The sequence below is a fragment of the Lytechinus variegatus genome, chromosome 7 (genome assembly GCF_018143015.1).
Source record: "Lytechinus variegatus isolate NC3 chromosome 7, Lvar_3.0, whole genome shotgun sequence".
Classification (NCBI taxonomy): Eukaryota; Metazoa; Echinodermata; class Echinoidea; order Temnopleuroida; family Toxopneustidae; genus Lytechinus; species Lytechinus variegatus.
The window spans coordinates 31294706-31315762 of NC_054746.1; the positions used below are offsets into that span (position 1 = coordinate 31294706).

The following is a 21057-nucleotide window of genomic DNA, read 5'->3' on the forward strand; positions in this document are numbered from 1 at the left end:
GTGATTATTATAGGACTACCCCTTTAAACAAAGAGTCAACTTCGAGCGGCCGATCGGGGAAATGTGGCTGAACCCCCCCCCCCATGTTGGCAAAGGCTGGATCCACCCCTGTTTATGCATGCATGTACATGTATTCACTAAAGGATTCAGGGGGGGGGGGGCACATCCGGCCCTTGTAATTGTCATTATTGTAAGGTCCTAAAGCTCAAAGGCCTAAAGAGCGGGATGAAATGGGATATGTTCGCATTAGAAAATTCGATCTTTGTAACCCTGTTCCATATTCAAATTTACGTGGTACCCCAACATTATGTTATTTCGTATGATTTTTTAAATCAGAAAAAATGGCAGCCTGGGTGAAATGAGACAAGGTGAATGGTGAAGTCAGGTTTAACAAATGCTTTTTAAAAACGGTAAAAAAGTATACTTTTCGTGTGGCAAATTCTTATGTGATAGGGTCTGATTTTAGAGTGTATAAATGCTAAACAGGCTTATATTTTAATAATGGTATATTTTTTTCTCCAACATTACGTATGTAGGCCTATAGGGGGTCCGATTTAACTCCATAGCTGATGGTCATGATATACTCCTTTCAAGTGAAAAATGTAGAAGTTGACTGAAATTTGTATATAATACAGGGAGACCTTTTTCATATTTATATTTTAATTGAAGTATAACACAAGAGGAACGACCATCATCTGCGTGAAGTAGTAGGGGCTTTTTGTAGTAAGTTTATTACAAAGCCTTTTTGAACTTGTGATTTCGGTTCAGTGGAAACTCGATTTCTGTTTTTAAAAATGGCACTATTTAAAGGGGCATACTTGCGAGATGTTGCGAGCGCGAATCATGAGCTCAAACATTTGGATTTTTCACTAATTTAAAAGGAAAAAATCCATCCCAACAAGAAGTTGATTTGAATAAAAAGAGAAAATCCAAAAAGCATAACACTGAAAATTTCATCGAAATCGGATGTCAAATGAGTAAGTTATGACATTTTAAAGTTTCTCTTCATTAAAAAAAAATAATCATTATGCACATCTTGGTCGGTATATGCAAATGAGGAGACTGATGACGTCATCTACTCACTATTTCCTTTGTATTAAATATAAAATTTCTCGTTTTCTCCTCATTGTGAAGTGAAACAATGATTGATTCCTTCCTGAACATGTGGAATATTAGCATTGTTTAATACTATTATGGTTCAGTCAAGTCGGTACTTCTTGTCAAATCTGTAAAAAATGAAATATTGTTTAATTCAAACTATAAAAAACAAAAGAAATAGAGAGTGAGGGACATCGACTGTCTCATTTGCATGTCACTGAGTTTTGCATATCACTTTTTTGTGAAAAACAAGCAAAACTTTTTAAATGTCACAATTTTCTTATTTTACATACGATTTTGATGAATTTTTCAGCGTCCATGTCTGTATTGATTTAAATTGTATTGTTATTATTTTGAAGGCGAGCATGACTGACTCAGATATTAACAAAATATAAAAGTATAAGTTTGATATCTTCACTCCTCGGACACCTGATGATAAATCTCACGGAAGCTTTAAAGTGTCATCGAGATTAAAAAGATAATCATTATCTTGCCATGTCGACTTGATTATTAATGTCAACATGGCGAGATTCATTATCTCGCCAAGTCGGCGTATGGAAAATTACATGTCGTCATGGCGAGATACATAATTATTTAAAGGAGAATAAAACTTTGGAACAAGATAGCTTGCATGTGAAAACAGAAAAATCAAAGAAACAGATCAACGAAAGTCTTAGAAAAATCGGACAAATAATGGGAAACTTATCAGCATTCGAATATTGCGATCACTAATGCTATGGAGATCCTCAAATTGGCAATGCGACAAAGATTTGCGATGTCACTTGTGAACAACTCTCCCCATTACTTTAGTATATATTTCACTTAAATTGCCTTTTTATCACATCTATCAGTAGATCAAGTGTTCTTGATTTTTTTAAAGAATACAGTATGGATAAAGAGTTTTTATCACCATAAGAAAAAACAAACAGAGACATTCTGAGGGTATTTCATAGTCTATCAAAGGGAAAGTTGTTCACATGTGACATCACACATCCTTGTCGCATTGCCAAAGGAAAGATCTCCATAGCATTAGTGATTGTAATATTCAAATGCTCATAACTTTCTCATTATTTGTCCAATATTTATAAAACTTTCTTTGATCTCATTTCTTTGATTTTTGTCTTTTCACACAAGCTATATTGTTCCAAAGGTTTCATTCCCCTTTAAGGGACGCAACAGTAGATATCTAGGGGGCTGGAAGTTAAACAAAAATGACTGCTATATGAGCAAAAATCAACAGCAAAAAAAAAAAACTTGACTCACCATCAGAGTGAAAAAAAAAAAAACTTGGTCCACTCACAAATCGTCTGAAGGGAGCAAAACAAAACCCTTGTCTGAATGGACTATCAACCCAAACTTCCACCCCCCCCCCCCCCTATCTATAACGACAACGTAACTCGCCTCATGATGGTAAATTGTAGGTCTACAACCACTTTGCCTCTATACTACCAGTTTGGTCTTATCCAGTGTGGTCTAATCGAATTTTCTCTACAACCAGTTCGTTGTAATCGCCTCATTGTTTTAATCGTCTCACAGTCTATTTACCATTTCGTCTAAGTTTCATTTAGGCTAAAGCATTTCGTCACATACCTTCTAGGTATGACATCACTTATCAGTCTATAATGGGTAGATTATGATAAAGTGTTTGTGAAGTAAATTTTCACTTTTCTTGTAAAAAAATATAGATGAAGTAGAATTTAGTCTAATCATTAGTATTGTAGATCAAACGGTAATTAGACCAAGTTATAGTATCAAATTAGTTTAAACCCATCTGAGATTACTTGTATACAAAATGAATAGGCATGTCAACCACAATGGCGAATTATAAGTCGATTTGGAAAAATAATCTCGTCGTCAAGACAAGTTTACAAGTCGACTTGGCAAAATAACATTCTACATCGGTTATCATACTTTGTACTTCGGATATGTAGACTTCTTTAATGATTATTCTATTCCTCATTGACCACTCATCATCAGCATAACATGCAATCTAACATAATTTAGACTATAAGTCAGAAGTAATAATTATTTAATTGAATTAAGTTGAATTTTTAATACCAAATATCACTGTCATGTTCAATTACATAACATCACTTATGAACAAAAACATTTTGGTAATTGGAGCTAACATAATGGCAGGATGCTAATCGAGTTTAACCCCAAATAATGTCATTATCATATAGTTTAAGCAATAACTTTAACTAAATCACAATATTGTACATCAAATTCAGTATTAATTCTATACTGATAAAGACAATTGCGGCAAATTTTAGTGAACTTATTTACACTACTTACAGAAAAAATATCTTCATTCACAAAAATCTTTATTATAAAGATTTTTGTGAATAATGAAGATATTTTTTCTGTAAGTAGTGTAAATAAGTTCACTAAAATACAGAAATTATTTTTAGGCAGTATATATAATATGTAACTAATAATGCAAGACAACAGTTCTCGCTTATAACAAAAGTGTGCCGATTTGGTTATTTTGGATAAGCCCATATACTGATTTCACCTTAAATATAATATACAATATCAATTGCTTTGTATTTGTATAGTCTCATTATTGAGCAGAATAATTTCAGTTAAATCCCCTAATGTATAGGTCTACCATAATTTCCTATTGGTGAAATCTCGTGAATATTTTTTTTTGGTTATACTTTATAGATTCATGACACTTTCTGTAACATTATCGTAGTACAGGACCGCGATCTAACATAGCCCTTTCCATCTGTCCTCCGTTCTATCACGTTTAACTTTTACTGTACCATCGTCCATCCTTTTAACAATAAATGAAAAATGTCGGGGTCATGTTGGTTGACCGCCCTCACTGAATTCCACAGGACACGCGTCTCTACTCCATTTTTTTTCTTATACTGATTTCCTTTTTTACTCAAATTAACCAATGACATTATTTTTCCCCCGAGTCAATTTTTTTACATTTGGTTTTCCAAAAAAATATAAAGAGAGGAACTTGGTGAAACCTTTTATTTTGCCAAAGTTATTTCGACACATGGTATATTGTGCAATTTTCTTTTAAGAATATTTTTTTAATATCAGATATCAGAAATAAACAAGCTATGGAAGTAACAAAACAAAAACAATCTAACTCAGAAATAATGCATTGGGGCAAGTTATGTTATTGCAGAGCGTTATATTGCGGATACATAATTTCCGTTTAGAAATTTCAACAAACAAATTAAAGTAATACAATAGGGTATGATTTTAATATCATGCAAAATAAGATTACAATATTGGCAAGTGATTAAGTTTATTTCCAAAAATAAACATACGATAAGAATATTATTATCTACAACCTCCTGTTGTTGTTTTTTCGAAGAGGAGAAGCGGCAAGTTTGATAGGCCAGTAACAAACAAAACCTATCAGCGGGGGTGGAGTGGGCGGCATTACTTTATTGCACAATTTCACAAATATTTGTATATTACGTGTACAGCCGATCCTTTTTTTTCAAAACTAATGAAGAAAAAAAAAGAATCCTCGAGATAAGTTTGGTAGGCTAGCTCCTCTGCTTACTTATATTTTCGAAAATTATTTGCCGCCCAAACCACTCGGAAAATAATTTTCCTTACAGCCTTGACACACATATAACAATCCCCGTGACTGGTGGGTTCATGTTAATACGTGAATTATTTTTCTCTATTCTTCGTTGAGTGCTCCCCTGAACGAGAGGGAAAACGTGGACTTTGAAACCAAAGATCATTACTAAAGCACTGTTGTATATGGTGCAACAGTCCCCTTTATCTGATGACGAAATTACATTTTTTGATAAAGAATGGATTTTGAACCCTTTAGAAACAACAGAGTGGCATTTTGGCAACACATAACCGTATTTATTGGGGTTTTTTTTCTTTACGTTTAGGGTGTGTATGTGTGTGTGTGAAGGAGTGGATACTGATACATCTTGACAATGATGTTATTTAAAATATACATGACATAATAAGGGAACATGGTGAAAATGAAAAATATCATGTGAGAAATGTGTAATTTACACTAACTTAGAAACCATGTTATAACCAACTAAAATGAATGATGCATGGGAGACAGAAATGCCGAAAATGTCAATATGAGAGAAATTTAAAAAATTGTCTTTGGAAGGATTGAACGTGAAATATCGTTTTTAACAATATGTTCAGATTCACTATAATCGAAGAATATGTTAATTTTTCGGCATTTGAATCTGGTCATTGTAAACAATTATAATTACTAACACTATATATTCAATGTTTAAACAAGTGGAATGCCTCTGGCCGTCTCACCTGCATCACGCGGTTCAATATAGCAGCAGTGCTGACTTTGAATACTACTCTAACTCGCACAAGATGTTCAGTGATACATGGTTACTCTTATGTCCACTTTTTATGAACTAGACCAATAAACTTACAGAGATATGATGGTTATTCAACAAAAAACCCCAACATGGCCAAAGTTCATTGACCTTACATGACCTGTGACCTTGATCATGTGACCTGAAACTCGCACAGGATGTTCAGTGATACTTGATTACTCTGATGTACAAGTTTCATGAATCAGATCCATAAACTTTCAAAGTTATGATGGTAATTCAACAGATACACCCAGTTCGGCCAAAGTTCATTGACCTTTGACCTTGGTCATGTGACCTGAAACGCGCACAGGATGTTCAGAGATACTTGATTACTATAATGTTCAAGCTTAATGAACTAGACCAATAAACTTTCAAAGTTATGATGGTAATTCAACAGATACCCCCAATTCGGCCAAAGTTCATTGACCCTAAATGACCTTTGACCTTAATCATGAGACCTGAAACTTGCACAAAATGTTCAGTGATGCTTGATTAATATTATGTCCAAGTTTCATGAATCAGATCCATAAACTTTCAAAGTTATGATGGGAATTCAACAGATATCCGCAATTCGGCCAAAGTTCATTGACCCTAAATGACCTTTGACCTTGGTCATGTGACGTGAAACTCGTGCAGGATGTTTAGTGATACTTGATTAACCTTATGTCCAAGTTTCATGAACTAGGTCCATATATTTTCTAAGTTATGATGACATTTCAAAAACTTAACCTCAGGTTAAGATTTCGATGTTGATCCCTCCCACATGGTCTAAGTTCATTGACCCTAAATGACCTTTGACCTTGGTCATGTGACATGAAACTCTAATAGGATGTTCAGTAATACTTGATTAACCTTATGGCCAAGTTTTATTAACTAGGTCCATATACTTTCTAAGTTATGACGTCATTTCAAAAACTTAACCTCAGGTTAAGATTTGATGTTGACGCCGCCGCCGCCGTCGGAAAAGCGGCGCCTATAGTCTCACTCTGCTTCGCAGGTGAGACAAAAATGCAGGATTTTTTTGTAAATGTAATTGAAGAGGTGTGTCTGAAAAAAGCGCAATGCTTTCAGACCTATACAATTTTTGTGCAATTTCCGTACAGTAATCCATAAATCTCTAAAAAACGGATTTTCTTTACAGACAAATCTGTTAATCTTACTTGAGAGTCTTCTAGCCGCAGACCATCTTTGTTAGTTTTTTTATTTTACGAAAGATCCTAGACCGAAATGCTTGGTTTTTAAACATAAATTTGTTCTTTTATTTTTACTCGAAATGCCTCGTTTTAAGACCATTCTCTCTTCTTTAAGAAAAAAGCTATCACATACATATTAAAACAGATGAACCGAAATTGTATTAAGATTTATAGTAAAATTACATCATTTCTCGAGACTCCCTGTTTGTAAGGACACACATTTTCTGATTTTCTACTTATCTAACAAGGAATATTGGAAAGACCTTTTCTGGACCAAAATATAAAATATTTGCCAATGTGGATTATGTGAGGCTTTCATTTTAGTATTTTGTTCACACAATGCAACCCACATGCTTATATCATTTTCTGGTAGGCTATAGAATGAGGGTTCAATTAAAAAATGAAAATGTTAACCAATATCTTTAATCAGTGCCCCCTCGGAGGATTATGATATATCGATCGTACAGTGTCACATTTGATTATTTGTTGGTTGAACAATCTGACGTAAGACAAAAAATAAATCATTACGTTTTTCATAGTACCGTGCATGGACCTGTCACCTGTCCAAAGTGATGGTCTTATCTCCCCGAAATGTCTTCAACACATGTCTTCTTAACCGATTTAGCAGTCAAACAATCCTATAAACTTTTTTTCATAGTCCTACTCAAGTCTTTTATCTTGTTTATTCATCTGTACCTATAGTTGTTTCGTCGATATGACCCGAGTAAGGCGAATTGCCTTTTGTCAATGCATAGGCAACACGATACAGATGTTGACGGAACTTGGGGTTGCAGAGAACGTAAAAGAGAGGATTAAGAGCAACGTTGAAATGCACTGCGATGTCGCCGACGATGATCATGACCTCGTCCTTATTATTGAAGTATATCCAGTGATCAAACCGTTTTAGGGCCCATGTGAATGAAATGATTAGATGGACGATGTGGTATAGAGTCCAGAAAACGACAAAGGACCAGAAGATAGCAAGATTGTTGGGCAAATCTTGTGCTCGGATAAGAGCCCCAGGGACACCGCCGTTCTCTTCTCCAAGTTGCGTGAAGCGTCGTGCGTTGTTAGCCTGGTGGTTGTCTTTCACCGTGGCAGTACGAGCACTGTGCATGGCGTGCCATACTTTCATGTTGAAAACAATGGTCAAGATGATTGGAACCAGACAGAATAAGATGAAGATGAGTGAGTCCTTAATGAGCATCACGGTATCCGATACACCCTTAAATATATTGATGAACGTCAAACCATCCAAGAGTGCTACCACCATACCGACTGCAAAATGAAATTGGGTAATAAAGTTATGATGAGCGATATTCAAAGAAAAGTATCTGGGGGATTTTAAATTCTATATCAACTTTGAAAAACCAGCAACGTCATAATGCACATCCTGATTAGGTTGCAAACTAGGTACCTAGCTATATGACGCCACCCACTTCAACTTCGTATACTTTACTGGACTGTATGTTTCTGTTCCTGTTACGATAATAGGGACTCGACAGGACAACATTCTTAGGGGCGGATCCAGCCTTCGCCAATAGGGGGGGGGGGCCGGAATTTTTTTCAGCCATATTTTCCCCGATCGGCCGCTCGAATATGATTTTTGCCGGGATTTCTTGTTTCTTTGAAGGAGTAGTCCTAATAGTCACTTCTTAGCTTTATTCTAATGAATAAACGTAAATATATAATACCATAATCCTTATTTATATAATGCAAGCGCGAAGCGCGAGCTATTTTGGGGGGAATTCTTATGTACTTTTTCCTAAAATTTTTAACATTCTGGGCAATGTTTGTTATCCTGAAAAAAGATGTGTATGCAAGTGAATAATTACTACGAACGTGAAGTGCGAGCAGAAATGAAGTGATGAAAAAGGTATACAGTTAAAGAATTGCTTGCAGTTATAGCCATGAAGACTTTACATATTTTTTTATCATATAATGCGAGCGCAAGCTGAATTATTTTGACATTTTTACCTAAGGAATGGAAATTCTAAGCACTTTTTGTAACTTAACAGAATAGGTATATAACTAAACAACTGATGCGAAGCATGAGCAAAAAAAAAGAATCTAGCTTTAGACCTACTGAACGAGACACTCTATTCAAGTTTTGTAAATCATGAAGGATGAGTAAGTAGGGATCTTCCTTACATTAATAATGCGAGCGCAGAGCGCGAGCAAAAAAATATATACGTTTTGAACTGATCAAAAACGTGCCTGTTATGGACTGCTTGCACTTAGCCATGAAGACGTTACATATTTCAACATATTGCGAGCGCGAAGCGCGAGCTGAAAAATTTTGACATTTCTACCTGAATAATGGAAATTCTAAGCACTTTTTGTAATCGTGGAAAGGATAAGCATGTAAACTAACCATTATTGATGCGAGCGGAAAAATTCTGGACACTCCATTCATATTTTGTAAGTTATTGGAAATTTTTACCCTATAAAAAATGCGAGCGCAAAACGCGAGCAGATGATAATGTGATCTGAAACTGGATGATTAGAATTTTAAATAGAGAACAAGCTGCGTATCTGAATGAACGTGTGTTTCAGATTTCGACCTAGCTAGAATTGGGGTATTCTAAATTCCTTTCTTATCATGAAAATCAATAACGCGAGCGCAAAGCGCGAGCTAAAAATATATGATATTCCGATCTGAAAAGGGGTCAATTTAAGCTCTGTATTGCAAGTACTTCGTGGGAAAATTGTGAGGTGGATATGGATCACAGAAAAAAAAAGATCTGATATTTTTCATTATTATTTGAGTTTTGACTTAGGAATGGGACATTTTATATCATCATATGAAAATGATGACTATCTTCCTATTTCTCTTCCTATAAGCATGAGAGCGCGAAATCTGCATGTTAATATTATGGCCATAAAACTCGACATTTAAAGCACTTTTGTAATTATGCATGAGATGCATGTCATGAGTTGATATCTATCAATGCGAGCTGAAATCACGATTCGAAATTTTTGATAAACTGTCATCAAAATGTGATTTGAAGTAGTTTGTTTTAGAATTAATATTGAGATATACATAACTCATTAATCAATATGCGAGTGCGCAGCGCTATAGCTGATACGTTTTGACAATCTCACCCTAATAGGGATATTTTGATAACTTTATGGAATACAGGAAAACAATAGGTCAAATCAAATTTGCGAGCGCTCAGCGCAAGCAGAAAATGTTAATATTGAGACCACAAAACATACATTTTTTACAGAACACTTTTTTTAAAAAAAATTGTAAATCAAACGAAATAATGAAAGTTCATTTTCCTAGCTGAAATGTGTTTTGTATATTGACTTCAAAATTTGATATATCAAGCTCCATATTGAGCAAGATATGTAAATCACCTAAGACGCAATGCGAGTGCGAAGCGCGAGCGAAAATTTTATATCCCGACTTGAAAGATTAAAAAAAAAATTTCCAAGTCTTCCCCTCATCTTATCTTATTCACTCATCTTCCTCATCTTATGTTTGCCTTTCCTCTTTTCTCCTCTCTTTTTCCTTTTTTCCTTTCTTTTCCTCTTTTTTTTTCTCCGCCAATAGGGGGGGGGGGGCCCGGGCCCCCCCTGGATCCGCCTATGATTCTGCTCATGATAAAGCCAAGTTGGTATGTGACAAAGAAAAAAATCCTAAGTCATATAGGGGGGTCTTATATACATTATAGGCACATACGTCAGTAATTACTCTCGGTCGTTTTTTTAAATAAAAATTGAAACAATGACAGAGCAGGAAGATGAAGTCAAAATTTCACGATCATGAGTCCAATCACTATATACCATACTACCCTAAACAAAATAAGAAATATCTTAATCTTTCCTCATTATAATGGGTTTGCGCATAAATTATTAGCTGTCTTGTTAATAAGCAAAACTAAAAAAAATTGCCCTCTATCAAGAAAAAAGAAAGATTGCTATTACCGACAGGGAGTATTGATTGCATCAATGGTCTGATTCAAATTTTTTATTAAAAAAATCAAAAGGGATCACTATCAGTAGTTTAGATATTGTGATTTATTTACAAATCAAGACTCATTATTACTTTTAAACGTTCTAGATGATCAACACAATATGCCTTCACTGGATCATGCACATGCACTCTAAAACCAAATCAGTCAAAAACGAATAGTTAATAGGGTCAGCTGGGTGCAACTGTTATTCTTGTCATATTTGACTATTTTCTAGTCGTATTTTACTAGAACAGAGCTATTTTGACCAGAATATATGTCAGAAATGTGATTATCACTGATTCTCATATCAGTTGCACCCAACTGACTACTGGTCTAGTCAGTTTGACTGATCTGTGTTAAGAGTGGCATCTTGAAAGGAGATATCAGTTTTAAATAACTAAACGCAGCGAGTATCAGAATATTTCTGTCTAAAACTAACACAAAACATGTATTTACTGCTGAGTAGCCAAAGGTGGCTCGGTGAGGAAATAGTCATAAGGGGAATGAAACCTTAGGAACAAGTAGGCTTGTTTCGAAACAGAAAAATCAAAGAATAAGAACAAAGAAAGTTTGAGAAAAATCAGACAAATAACGAGAAAGTTATGAGCATTTTAATATTGCAATCACTAATGCTATGGAGGTCCTTCCATTGGCAATGTAACAAGGAAGTGTGATGTCACATGTGAACAACTTTCCCTCTGATGGACTATAAAATACCCTCAAAATGTATCTTTATGCCTTTTCTAATGGTGTAACAAACTCTTTATCCATGGTGTATTCTTTAAAAATCTGTATTACATGCCCTCCTATAGGAAGAACACATGATCTACTTTTAGATGTGATAAAAGAGGCAATTTATGTGAAATATATACTAGAGAAATGGGGAAAGTTGTTCACAAGTGACATCATACATCTTTGTCGCATTGCCAATTTGAGGATCTTCATAGCATTAGTGATCGCAATATTAAAATGCTCATAGCTTTCTCATTATTTGTCCGATATTTCTCAAACTTTCGTTGATCTGTTTCTTTGATTTTTCTGTTTTCACACAAGCTATCTTGTTCCAAAGGTTTCATTCCCCTTTAATCTATTCTGAAACATCAAGAGCTAACCCTTTACTTCTATTTTTATTTTTTGCAAAATGCTGTTGTATCATGAATGGTGTAAAGAGCGATCGCGGAAAATTATCTGTTATCTTTCCAATGGCGTATTATCATAAGGACTGTATTTTATTTTTAAAATGCTGTATTGTGGGCAAATTACTTGGACCATGTAGGGTCCATGCTTGGAAAACGTGAGCAATTAAGGGGTTGAGCTGTAAATGTTGCAAGTGGCTGTTCTACTTTGGCTTTAAAAAGATGAGGAAGCTGTATTTCCGGGTTTGTGTTTTATGCCCGGGGATTATATGCCTCACCACGAACACGATATACATCCAAATACCTTATGGCTGCATGATAAAAATAATGTACCATTTTTTTATCCAGTGAAAATCAGGGAAAGTTATTCGAATTTGTGTAAAAATAAGTGTGTGAGGATGTGTGTGTGTGTGTTGCGTATTTTATGTTGTGAAAACGAAATGAAAGTGATATTTTGGATGAAATCTTTAATAAAACATTTGGAGAAAAGGGGTTATGAGGGTGTGTGTGTGTATACGTGAGAGAGAGGGTATGGGAGAGGGGAACGGTGGGCTTGGGGAGTAAGGGAGAGTGATTTTTTTTCATGAGATTGGCTGAAGTCCTTAAAGCTCAAGTCCATCCCAATAAGAAATGAAATAAATATAGGAAACCTAAAACTAGCATAAGACTGAAAATTTCACCCAAATCTGATATTAAAAATTATATTAAGTCATTTCGTTTATTTCCAATTAAACACACATAGTTATAACGAACATCATGGGTGGTATGTAGATAAGGGAATAGATAATATACTCGACTATATTTCTTTTGTATATTATGAAGTAGCTTTTCTACAAAACTTCTGATGCACTATCGTGCCTTCTTGCATGTTCTGAGGAATAATGATATTAACGATTATATTTATCTTTTCGTAAGATATTAGATATTGCATTCACCCGCAATCCCTTTTTAGGGTCCTTTCCGCAGGGAACTATCCCAGGTTTTTCCTATTTCCCAAACATATGTTTATCCTCGAGTATTAAAGTATCCGGATACATCCATACGGTTTGTGCATGCCTTATCATAATCACTTAACTGTTTGTTTTTTAAATTAATTTCTTCTTCTTATTTTTACAATTATTTTCATGACCTTATTTATTTCATTTTATTTAATCCTTTTCGGGGGAGGAGTATAAGAGTAAGAAAATGGCAGTAAAATCTCTTACCTATCCACAAGTAATTGCACGCGATGACAGCATTCCGAGGTGTCCTCCATTTACGAGCAACGACGGGATAAACCACGAAGAGATACTGGTCAAAGGCAAGAGCAGTGATCATTGAGGCGAGGTGAAAGAGTACCGCCTACGTCGAGAGTGGTGGTGATATGGGTAAATCGAGATTAAAATTATTATGAACATACCACGTACATTTAAACCACCACTTATGTGTTATTTGAATTGACATTATAAAAATGTATATAAATATGGGCAACCGTACTTCATATGATAAAATAGGTCTAATAATATACTGCTTGAAATTTCTTAAATGTTATTCCATCTATGATTATTGAAACTTAAGTCGAATACAGACTAAAAGAAGATGTTGCCCCTGTCACATAACTTAATTTTCACCATGTTCATTATTTTGTCAAAATCTAAACTGTTTCACCATATTATGTTAGACTAACTATTCATAATTGTTCATCAAGAGTAAAGCCATGTTATGTATATTACTTCAAATTATTTATTTTTTTATGAAAGTGGGAGCACCTGATATTGAATCGTAAAATAAGAGGAAAACACGATTTTTTTCCAATTCAATTATAATACCATCACGTGTAATTTATTGAATAGAAATAAAATCCAAGTTATTTTCGCATTCCGTTCAGATTTCACAATTTCACAGATTTAAAAAACATTTTGTTTGTTACTTTTTTAAATCTTTATAACTTGTTAAAATAATATAATTCCCTTCGTGTCTTAAACTCACCGTATGAATAATTTGATAGAAGATCTGTATGTATATCATGCTATTTCCGGTTTTAACGTGGAATGCCACTGAATGGGCAAATGCCTCCAAACCCGTGATAAACAATGCTGGAATTCCAACAAGGACCAAATACATGATACATACGATGGTCATGTTAGTGATGAAGATGTGTTGGACATCTTGGCGAATGCGCGGGAACCTGACGATGCCATAAAGCAGGAACGTATTACTGAGCAACCCAAAGATGACAAGAAGAAGAATGAAGAAAAAGCCTACGATGTATATCACTTGACGATCCTGGTGATTGAAACCGAAATCGAATTGATAGAAATATTGAGAATATGAATAGTAAGAGAAGTAGTCGATACTGCCATTGTGATGGTAGTGGTATGAATATTGATCGTCGATATAGGCTGGAAACACGTCATCGTAGCTCTCCATGTTCCCAGTTCTGGATAATAGGCTCTTCTGAGATTGATACTGTGTGAAAATGCAACCTTTGATCAGATCTGCATTAGATTGGAACGTACCGAAGACTAGTCATAGATCTACAACCGAATGGTCTTCTGGGAACATCAACTGCCTCTCTTCTGGTTTTCTTCAATGTCCGTGCTCCAGCTTCGGTTTACCAGCACTGCCCCTCAAAGGTGCGATCAAAAAATGAGACAAGCGTCGAGGAAACACTTCCTTTCCAATGCCTATTGACCATGAACACACCAAGTCTAGTAACCTTCCATGTCGGCGAAAATAATGTCCGTTCTAGACATATTTGTCTTCATAAAACACAAACATGACCTTACATCCCTTTGTGGAGTCATTACCCGGAATCATTATTGGCGGATTAAAACCCTGTGGTCTGTAATGTTTTTTTTCTCAATGATCCTTGGTGAGCATTCGTATGTCGGTTTGCATCTCTATCTCACTCAGAGAGAGCACAACGGGGGGGGGGGGGGGGGCTGTCTCCTATGAGTTTCCTAAGTGATAAAGAATTAGTCATTGAAAAGAGGAATGGGAGCCCAAGTGAGGCTTCTGACCTAACTTTAAAGGCTGTAAAGGATCGGGAGAGATACAATTCAATTTTGACTGGGAATGTTGATTATGCTCTCAGATCAACTGAAATTATGAGTGATGGAGTAGTATAAAGGCTACATGTATCTTTACTAAGCCATGTTACTAGACCTCGTTGGTTCATGAGATAAGCTTTTGGCATTTTATAAACTTTTCTTACTCTTCAGTATTGGTATATCGGACTACTCCATCACTCATAATTTCAGTTGATCTGAGAGCATAATCAATGAGTGATGGAGTAGTCCGATATATACCAATACTGAAGAGTAAGAAAAGTTTATAAAATGCCAAAAGCTTATCTCATGAACCAACGAGGTCTAGTAACATGGCTTAGTTAAGTCCTTATATATACATGTAGCCTTTATACTGATCATTAAAAGTTTTGTTTATTTTCTTGGGTATTTCAATTTTATTGTGTATCCTATTGATAATATTTGTTAACGTAAACAGTGTGATATAGTGTAGGATAGCTGTTGAGAGCGTAAAAATGTTTTTGATAATGATAATAATTTCAATTTCATTCCCACTTTATCATCATCAATATCATCACCACAACCACCGCCACCACCATCATCGGCACCACCCCCACCATTACCTCCCCACCACCACCACCCCTACCACCATCACCACCACCATCACCACCATCCCCACCCCCATCACCATCACCACCAACAACAACACCATCACCACCACCACCGCTTAACAAATCTATAAATAAACAATATATAATTTAATGCATGAAATTTCATAAAAATGAAGTAAGGAGTAAATCAAAATTTCTGTGTTTCAGGAATTCTTCTACTTTTTTTGTAAGCACTGGTTGAAGTACAGGACAGACTCGTCAGGCATACGAAATATACAGAACTACCAAATGAATTCTACAAAGTTTATAGAAAGGATCCCGAGACGAATCCACCAGTATTTCAACAAATCGTTTTATTATCACCACCAGGTATATTGGTGTTTAGTTAGGATAACCAAGTGGAAATATTAAATACTCTAGACAGGACAACTTTTCTCAGGCAGGATGGAGGAAAGAGGAGTGCTGTATCTCGAACCGACCGGTAGTGTGCCGCATTTCCGGGATAGAAATCCAGTGTGCCAAGATAAATGAGCTGTGTCTTTAGCATGACGCTTATAACCCCCCCCCCCTAACATCCTTCCTTAGATCTTTCCTGCATCGTTGTTCTCTGCAACGTCTTTTATTCTTTTGGGGGTATAATATTTGCCAAGCCCTACCCTCCTACACGGTCTTCACTGCTTATGCATATTAATCTCAATACAAACTTTTTTTTTGTTATGACCCTTAAGGGCCACGGGACGGATGTGCCCCCTGTAAAAATACATATTTTTTCTAAACTGCACATTCTGGTAAAATAAATTTTATACCAAAATTTGGCGACAGTGCACCTGCCTGACGGGATCTATTTGTTAACAAAATGGGCAGTAAGACGTGTTGTGACTGCATATTTTTGACAATATGCACATTTTGGTTACATTACTTAACAGGCGAAGCGCCTCTTGCAGTCTCGCCATTCAATATAGCAGCATAGCTGACTCTGAAAACGACTAGAGAATTATTATTCACCAAACAAAACATTTACTAGTATATGATGATTAAATACCAAAGTACGTTCATTGACATCGGATGTTCAGTAATACTTCATTACCCTTATGTCCAAGTTTCATGAACTAGGCCCCTATACTTTCTAAGTTATGATGACAATGACATTTCAAAAACTTAACCATAGGTTGAGATTTCGATGTTGATTCCCCCAACATGGTCTAAATTCATTGACCCTAAAAATAATGACCTCTAATCTTGGATTCTTGGCCATGTGACCTGAAACTCAGCCGGATGTTAAATCATACTTGATTACCCTTATGTCCAAGTTTCATGAATAAAGTCTATTATATTTTCTAAAATTCTAAGTTATGATGACATTTCAAACAATAAAACCTTAGGTTAAGATTTCAATGTTGACGCCATCGCCGTCGGAAAAGCGGCGCCAAAAGTCTCGCTCTGCTATGCAGGCAATACAAAAAGAACTTTGACGTTTAAATGTGCATCGTCTATTAATAGACGAACGAGATAATTATAAACCAGAGTGTGCATCACTTGCGTACAGACGGAGGGGTGGCACATTTTGGTAATTTACCAAAATGTGCTTAACACCACCCCCCCCCCTCCTTATCCGCCACCGGGGTAACTAAGTACAATATTGGGTCGCAATCACAGAAGGAAGAAACGAGGTTGTTCTACACGTTACTATATACCCGATACCAGTGAGTAGGGGATTTCTTCATAGCCGCGGATGAGAAGACCCCAACTTTTTAAACCGAAAATATTATTTCGTAAAAGATTTGATATATGTAATCCCCTTATTTTTGTTCAAACTTCTTTCTACTTAATCCCTTTCTTTTTTGTTCATTTCCTTCTGATTCTTCTTTTGACCCCTTCATTTAATTATTGCGCCGCCAATGGACGGGGGAGTGGAGGTTCGGGGGCGTTCCTCTTTTTTCAGAAAAGATCCGTCAGGCACCAAATAATACGCCTCCCATTGTCAAGAACAGCCTCATGTTATATGATTGACATGGTATGATTCAACGCCACAAGTGACCAGGGTGAATAAATGATAAGTCAAAGCAATGTTTACGTAACAATCCTCCACGGATATCTTATGATTATCCCCCCCCCCCAAAAAAAAAATGAAATAAATAAATAAAAATAAAATAAAACCCTCTCCCACACCCTCTTTCTTTGTTTCTATCTCCCTCCTCTCTCCCTCTCTGTTCTGATTGTGACAAACATTCAAGAAAAATTAATAATCATACAGAAAATACACATTAGCTATTAAAGGGACCGCACATTTCGTCGGCAATGTCCTCTTTAATGTATAAATAGTACACCTCTATATTGGAATGAGAATAGAAATGAAATCCATACCAAACAATTTACACATTTTATGCACTGGTTTCCTGATAAGTTAAAGTATGTACAAAATCTCGATAGTTTCAATCTACAGCTTGTAAAAATATATGGACGGACTTGCTCAATGCTGTCATTATCACTACATAAATAACTGAATATTCATCACAGTAACTACCGTAATATCGCACATACGATTGCATACAATGAAGCACGTCATTCAAAATGGAATTTTGTTAAGTTCAGTGGATCAAATCAGCATACAAATGGCCATGGGGTTTGGACTACAGTAATGTAAATTATGTATTCATTGACTATACAAAAAAAGAATAGTGTAAATCGTCATTTCCATCATATCTTCATATTATATGAATCAAATGACTTATAGGCAAATTGTGCTGATCTATACAATATCCCCCCCCCTAAAAATTGCATTAGAATATAGAGTTCTCAAATCTCAATATTGATATTCGTATGCACTCATTTAATTTTCTGTATTCTACTCTTGTTTATTTTGTCAACAACAGACCTTATTACCAGTGGGGGGGTCATCATATACCTCATACATCATTATGAACATTGGACCTCATTGCGGGGGGGGGTGGGGGGGTCATGAAACTGTCTTATGGTGTTAGGCAGTTTGTCTTTTAGTATTATGATGTATATATGCCTTCTAGTTCCTTGAAGTCCTGCAGTCAAGAAAAGTAGACTCCCATTCGACAGGTATACTTCTTTGACAAATTTTGAATTGAGAAGCTAAAATCCCATGCTTTCCTATTCCAATGACCTGGATAACTTCAAATGCACATGGACTTTGGTAAGTAGACCCAGTTTGCTTCAACGGAATTGGGGATATCAAATGAGGCACAAAATGAAATACACCATTTTTCAATGGGAACATTTTTTGCCTTTGCAGAACTGATGTTGAAGACTTTGCATTTAACATCTTGACATAAATTACATTGAATTCTGGACAAAGTTACTAACTGCCTTAAATTAATTTGAATTCGAATCCTACCCAAATACCCCCCCCCCAAAAAAAAAAAAAATCAGTATACCAAACCATTTGTAGTGTTCAAAAGTAAATCTTCCAACTTTAGAAAATAAAAACATCGCCAAGAAGAGTAGTAATCATCAAAGGTAAAATTCTATTTTTTTATCATAAAGAATCAACGGATGAAGAAGATTAGTACACATGGCTTGTAAAAAATATTTCATTACCTTAGTCTATTCTTTTAAAGAGGCAATACCAATAAAAACTTCATGAATCGAATCCTGGCAATCCAATCAAAAGAATATCATGAGTGTCCTTGAAAAATTCCTTGAAAATGAATACAAAGTAACAATAAGTAATTCGGATGCAAACATTGTGGTACAAATACTCTACAAGTTTATCTCAAAACAACTACACAAGTGCAGATTTATTAATTATTCAAGTCCGTATTATGTTTCATTTTTTAATAATTCAAATTCTTGCAAAACTGAACACACATCACACATTCCCCATGAATATAAAACTGAATGTGACATAGAAATGTTGAATACATACCACAATCTGTACATAGTACAAAATGAGACTATATAAAATAAATTAATTTCAACTAAGAATACCACATTAGTAAATTGTCTTGGCAGACAACATAATGTACTGTGCACAGTACAATTTCTTACATATAATTTAGGTAAACATAGCACAAAAGATGATAAAATTTTCGGAATGTTTGGAAGATTAATACTGAGTAGAATAGAGTAGAATGTGGACTTTTTAATCTTGCAATGTCAACAATTTCAGACATAGAGCACAGTCTGAAAACCAAAGATGACAAGAAATAGGCCTAACACTGTCTCAAATATTAAATAATAAGTACTGAATTCTATTTTGATGTAATACATGTAAACATGCCATGTACTCCTGTGCACATGTACTCAAAGCTTAGATATATCTGTACTCATACACATATAGTTTTATATTTCAAATACTCAGAAATAAATAAAGCAATTTAGCTCAAATTGTCAAACAACAAAAGCTAAAAGGCAATGGTTTGTTGCTGCATTATTACTACATGTACATTATTAAGTGAAGTCAGTATTAATTCATGCAGGAAGAATAATCGAATATGGACTCAAAAGCATAAAATATATTACATTTAAATAGTAAAATATATGAAGTAATGAATCTACCAGATGTCACAGTTTCAGATGTTCAAGGTTTCCATTGATATCAGGCATGTGAGTGGCATTAAAAAAAAGGAAAAATTATCTAAATGGCAAAGCTGTGAGGGAGCAAAGCTAATGAGGATACATGTATGTTGTGCACTTTAAAAAAATGAAGTGCTAATTCAGCACTTAAATTGCTTGTATAGTGGCTGCACTACAAGTGCTGATTTTCTAGTTTAAATTTGAGCTAAAAATCAGCACTCATAGTGCAGTCACTATGCAAGCACTGTAAGTGCTAAATTAGCACTTCATTTATTACATTTTAGGCAGCGGCATAACGGGGGTCGGTGGCCGGGGGGGGGCAAGAGCAAAAATTTCCTGGTCATATCATGGTATGAACATGCATAGTACTATCCCGTGCGTACGCCCATCTGAGTGTGCGCGCAAAACTTTATATATATTTTAAGAGCATCCTAACAATTTTTCATGACAGTTGATTAGGCTTCAAAATTTCTCAAAATGTTAATTGTACATTTTCTATATTTGCACACTAAATAAAATTGTGTAATTTCTTTTTGGAGTTTTAGGATGTGCAAAATGCTATCCAACCTAGCCACTAATAGAAAAGATGAATGAGTGGCTTTTCCATGTCTTTCATTGAATTACTATTAAGGAATATCCAGACCATCCTGTATCTGTCGTCATCGATGACAGATATCTGGTGAAAATGTCCAAAGATGGGACATGGGCAGATCATCCGGCCATCCAGTCTCTCGCACAACACTTGAAAGTGAATGTGCGGATCTACACAAGCCTAAACGAGATGACGATAACGGATATAGATGTGGGGGAGATCGGAATGCTCCACTGCTTATTGGGCACATCTTTGAATCCCATTACATGAGTCTGGTTCCAGGTCAGTGACTGTTCAAACAATTTGCACTTTTTGTCCAAACCATGATTTTTCTTATTTAGACCTTGTATTTGGTTTGCTGACATTTATTGTCCATGATGTTCTTTGCCGAGTTGTAGACAACTTTAAATTTGTAAAGTATCAGAAGGAAGAACAGAAGAATTACAACATTTTGATAACACCACTGCAGTAATGTCATCTAATATCATACGATGCATATAAATACACAATTGACATCCTGAGAAAAAAAAACATGATTTTGACAGATGTTCAATTTTTAGAAACTA

At 35.4% G+C, this 21057-nt stretch overlaps 1 protein-coding gene across 1 annotated transcript; it reads right to left on the reverse strand.

Moving 5' to 3' along the window:
* Positions 1 to 6407: 6407 nt before the first annotated feature.
* On the reverse strand, positions 6408 to 14553 carry LOC121419004. Its single transcript, XM_041613263.1, has 3 exons — positions 13704 to 14553; positions 12941 to 13076; positions 6408 to 7915 (listed from the first exon to the last, which is right to left on the reverse strand). Exons 1-3 carry the CDS (start codon positions 14142 to 14144, stop codon positions 7320 to 7322), a joined length of 1173 nt encoding a protein of 390 aa, XP_041469197.1. The 5' UTR covers positions 14145 to 14553; the 3' UTR covers positions 6408 to 7319.
* Between the last annotated feature and the right edge of the window lie 6504 nt (positions 14554 to 21057).

Bases quoted from the DNA above. Each gene is read 5' to 3' on its own strand.
- LOC121419004 (XM_041613263.1), bottom strand. From the start codon at position 14,144: ATGGAGAGCTACGATGACGTGTTTCCAGCCTATATCGACGATCAATAT. The intron at 13,077-13,703 runs GTGAGTTTAAGA...CTCTCGACGTAG, and splicing joins TCTATCAAATTATTCATACG to GCGGTACTCTTTCACCTCGC. The intron at 7,916-12,940 runs GTAAGAGATTTT...TTCATTTTGCAG, and splicing joins GTGCAATTACTTGTGGATAG to TCGGTATGGTGGTAGCACTC.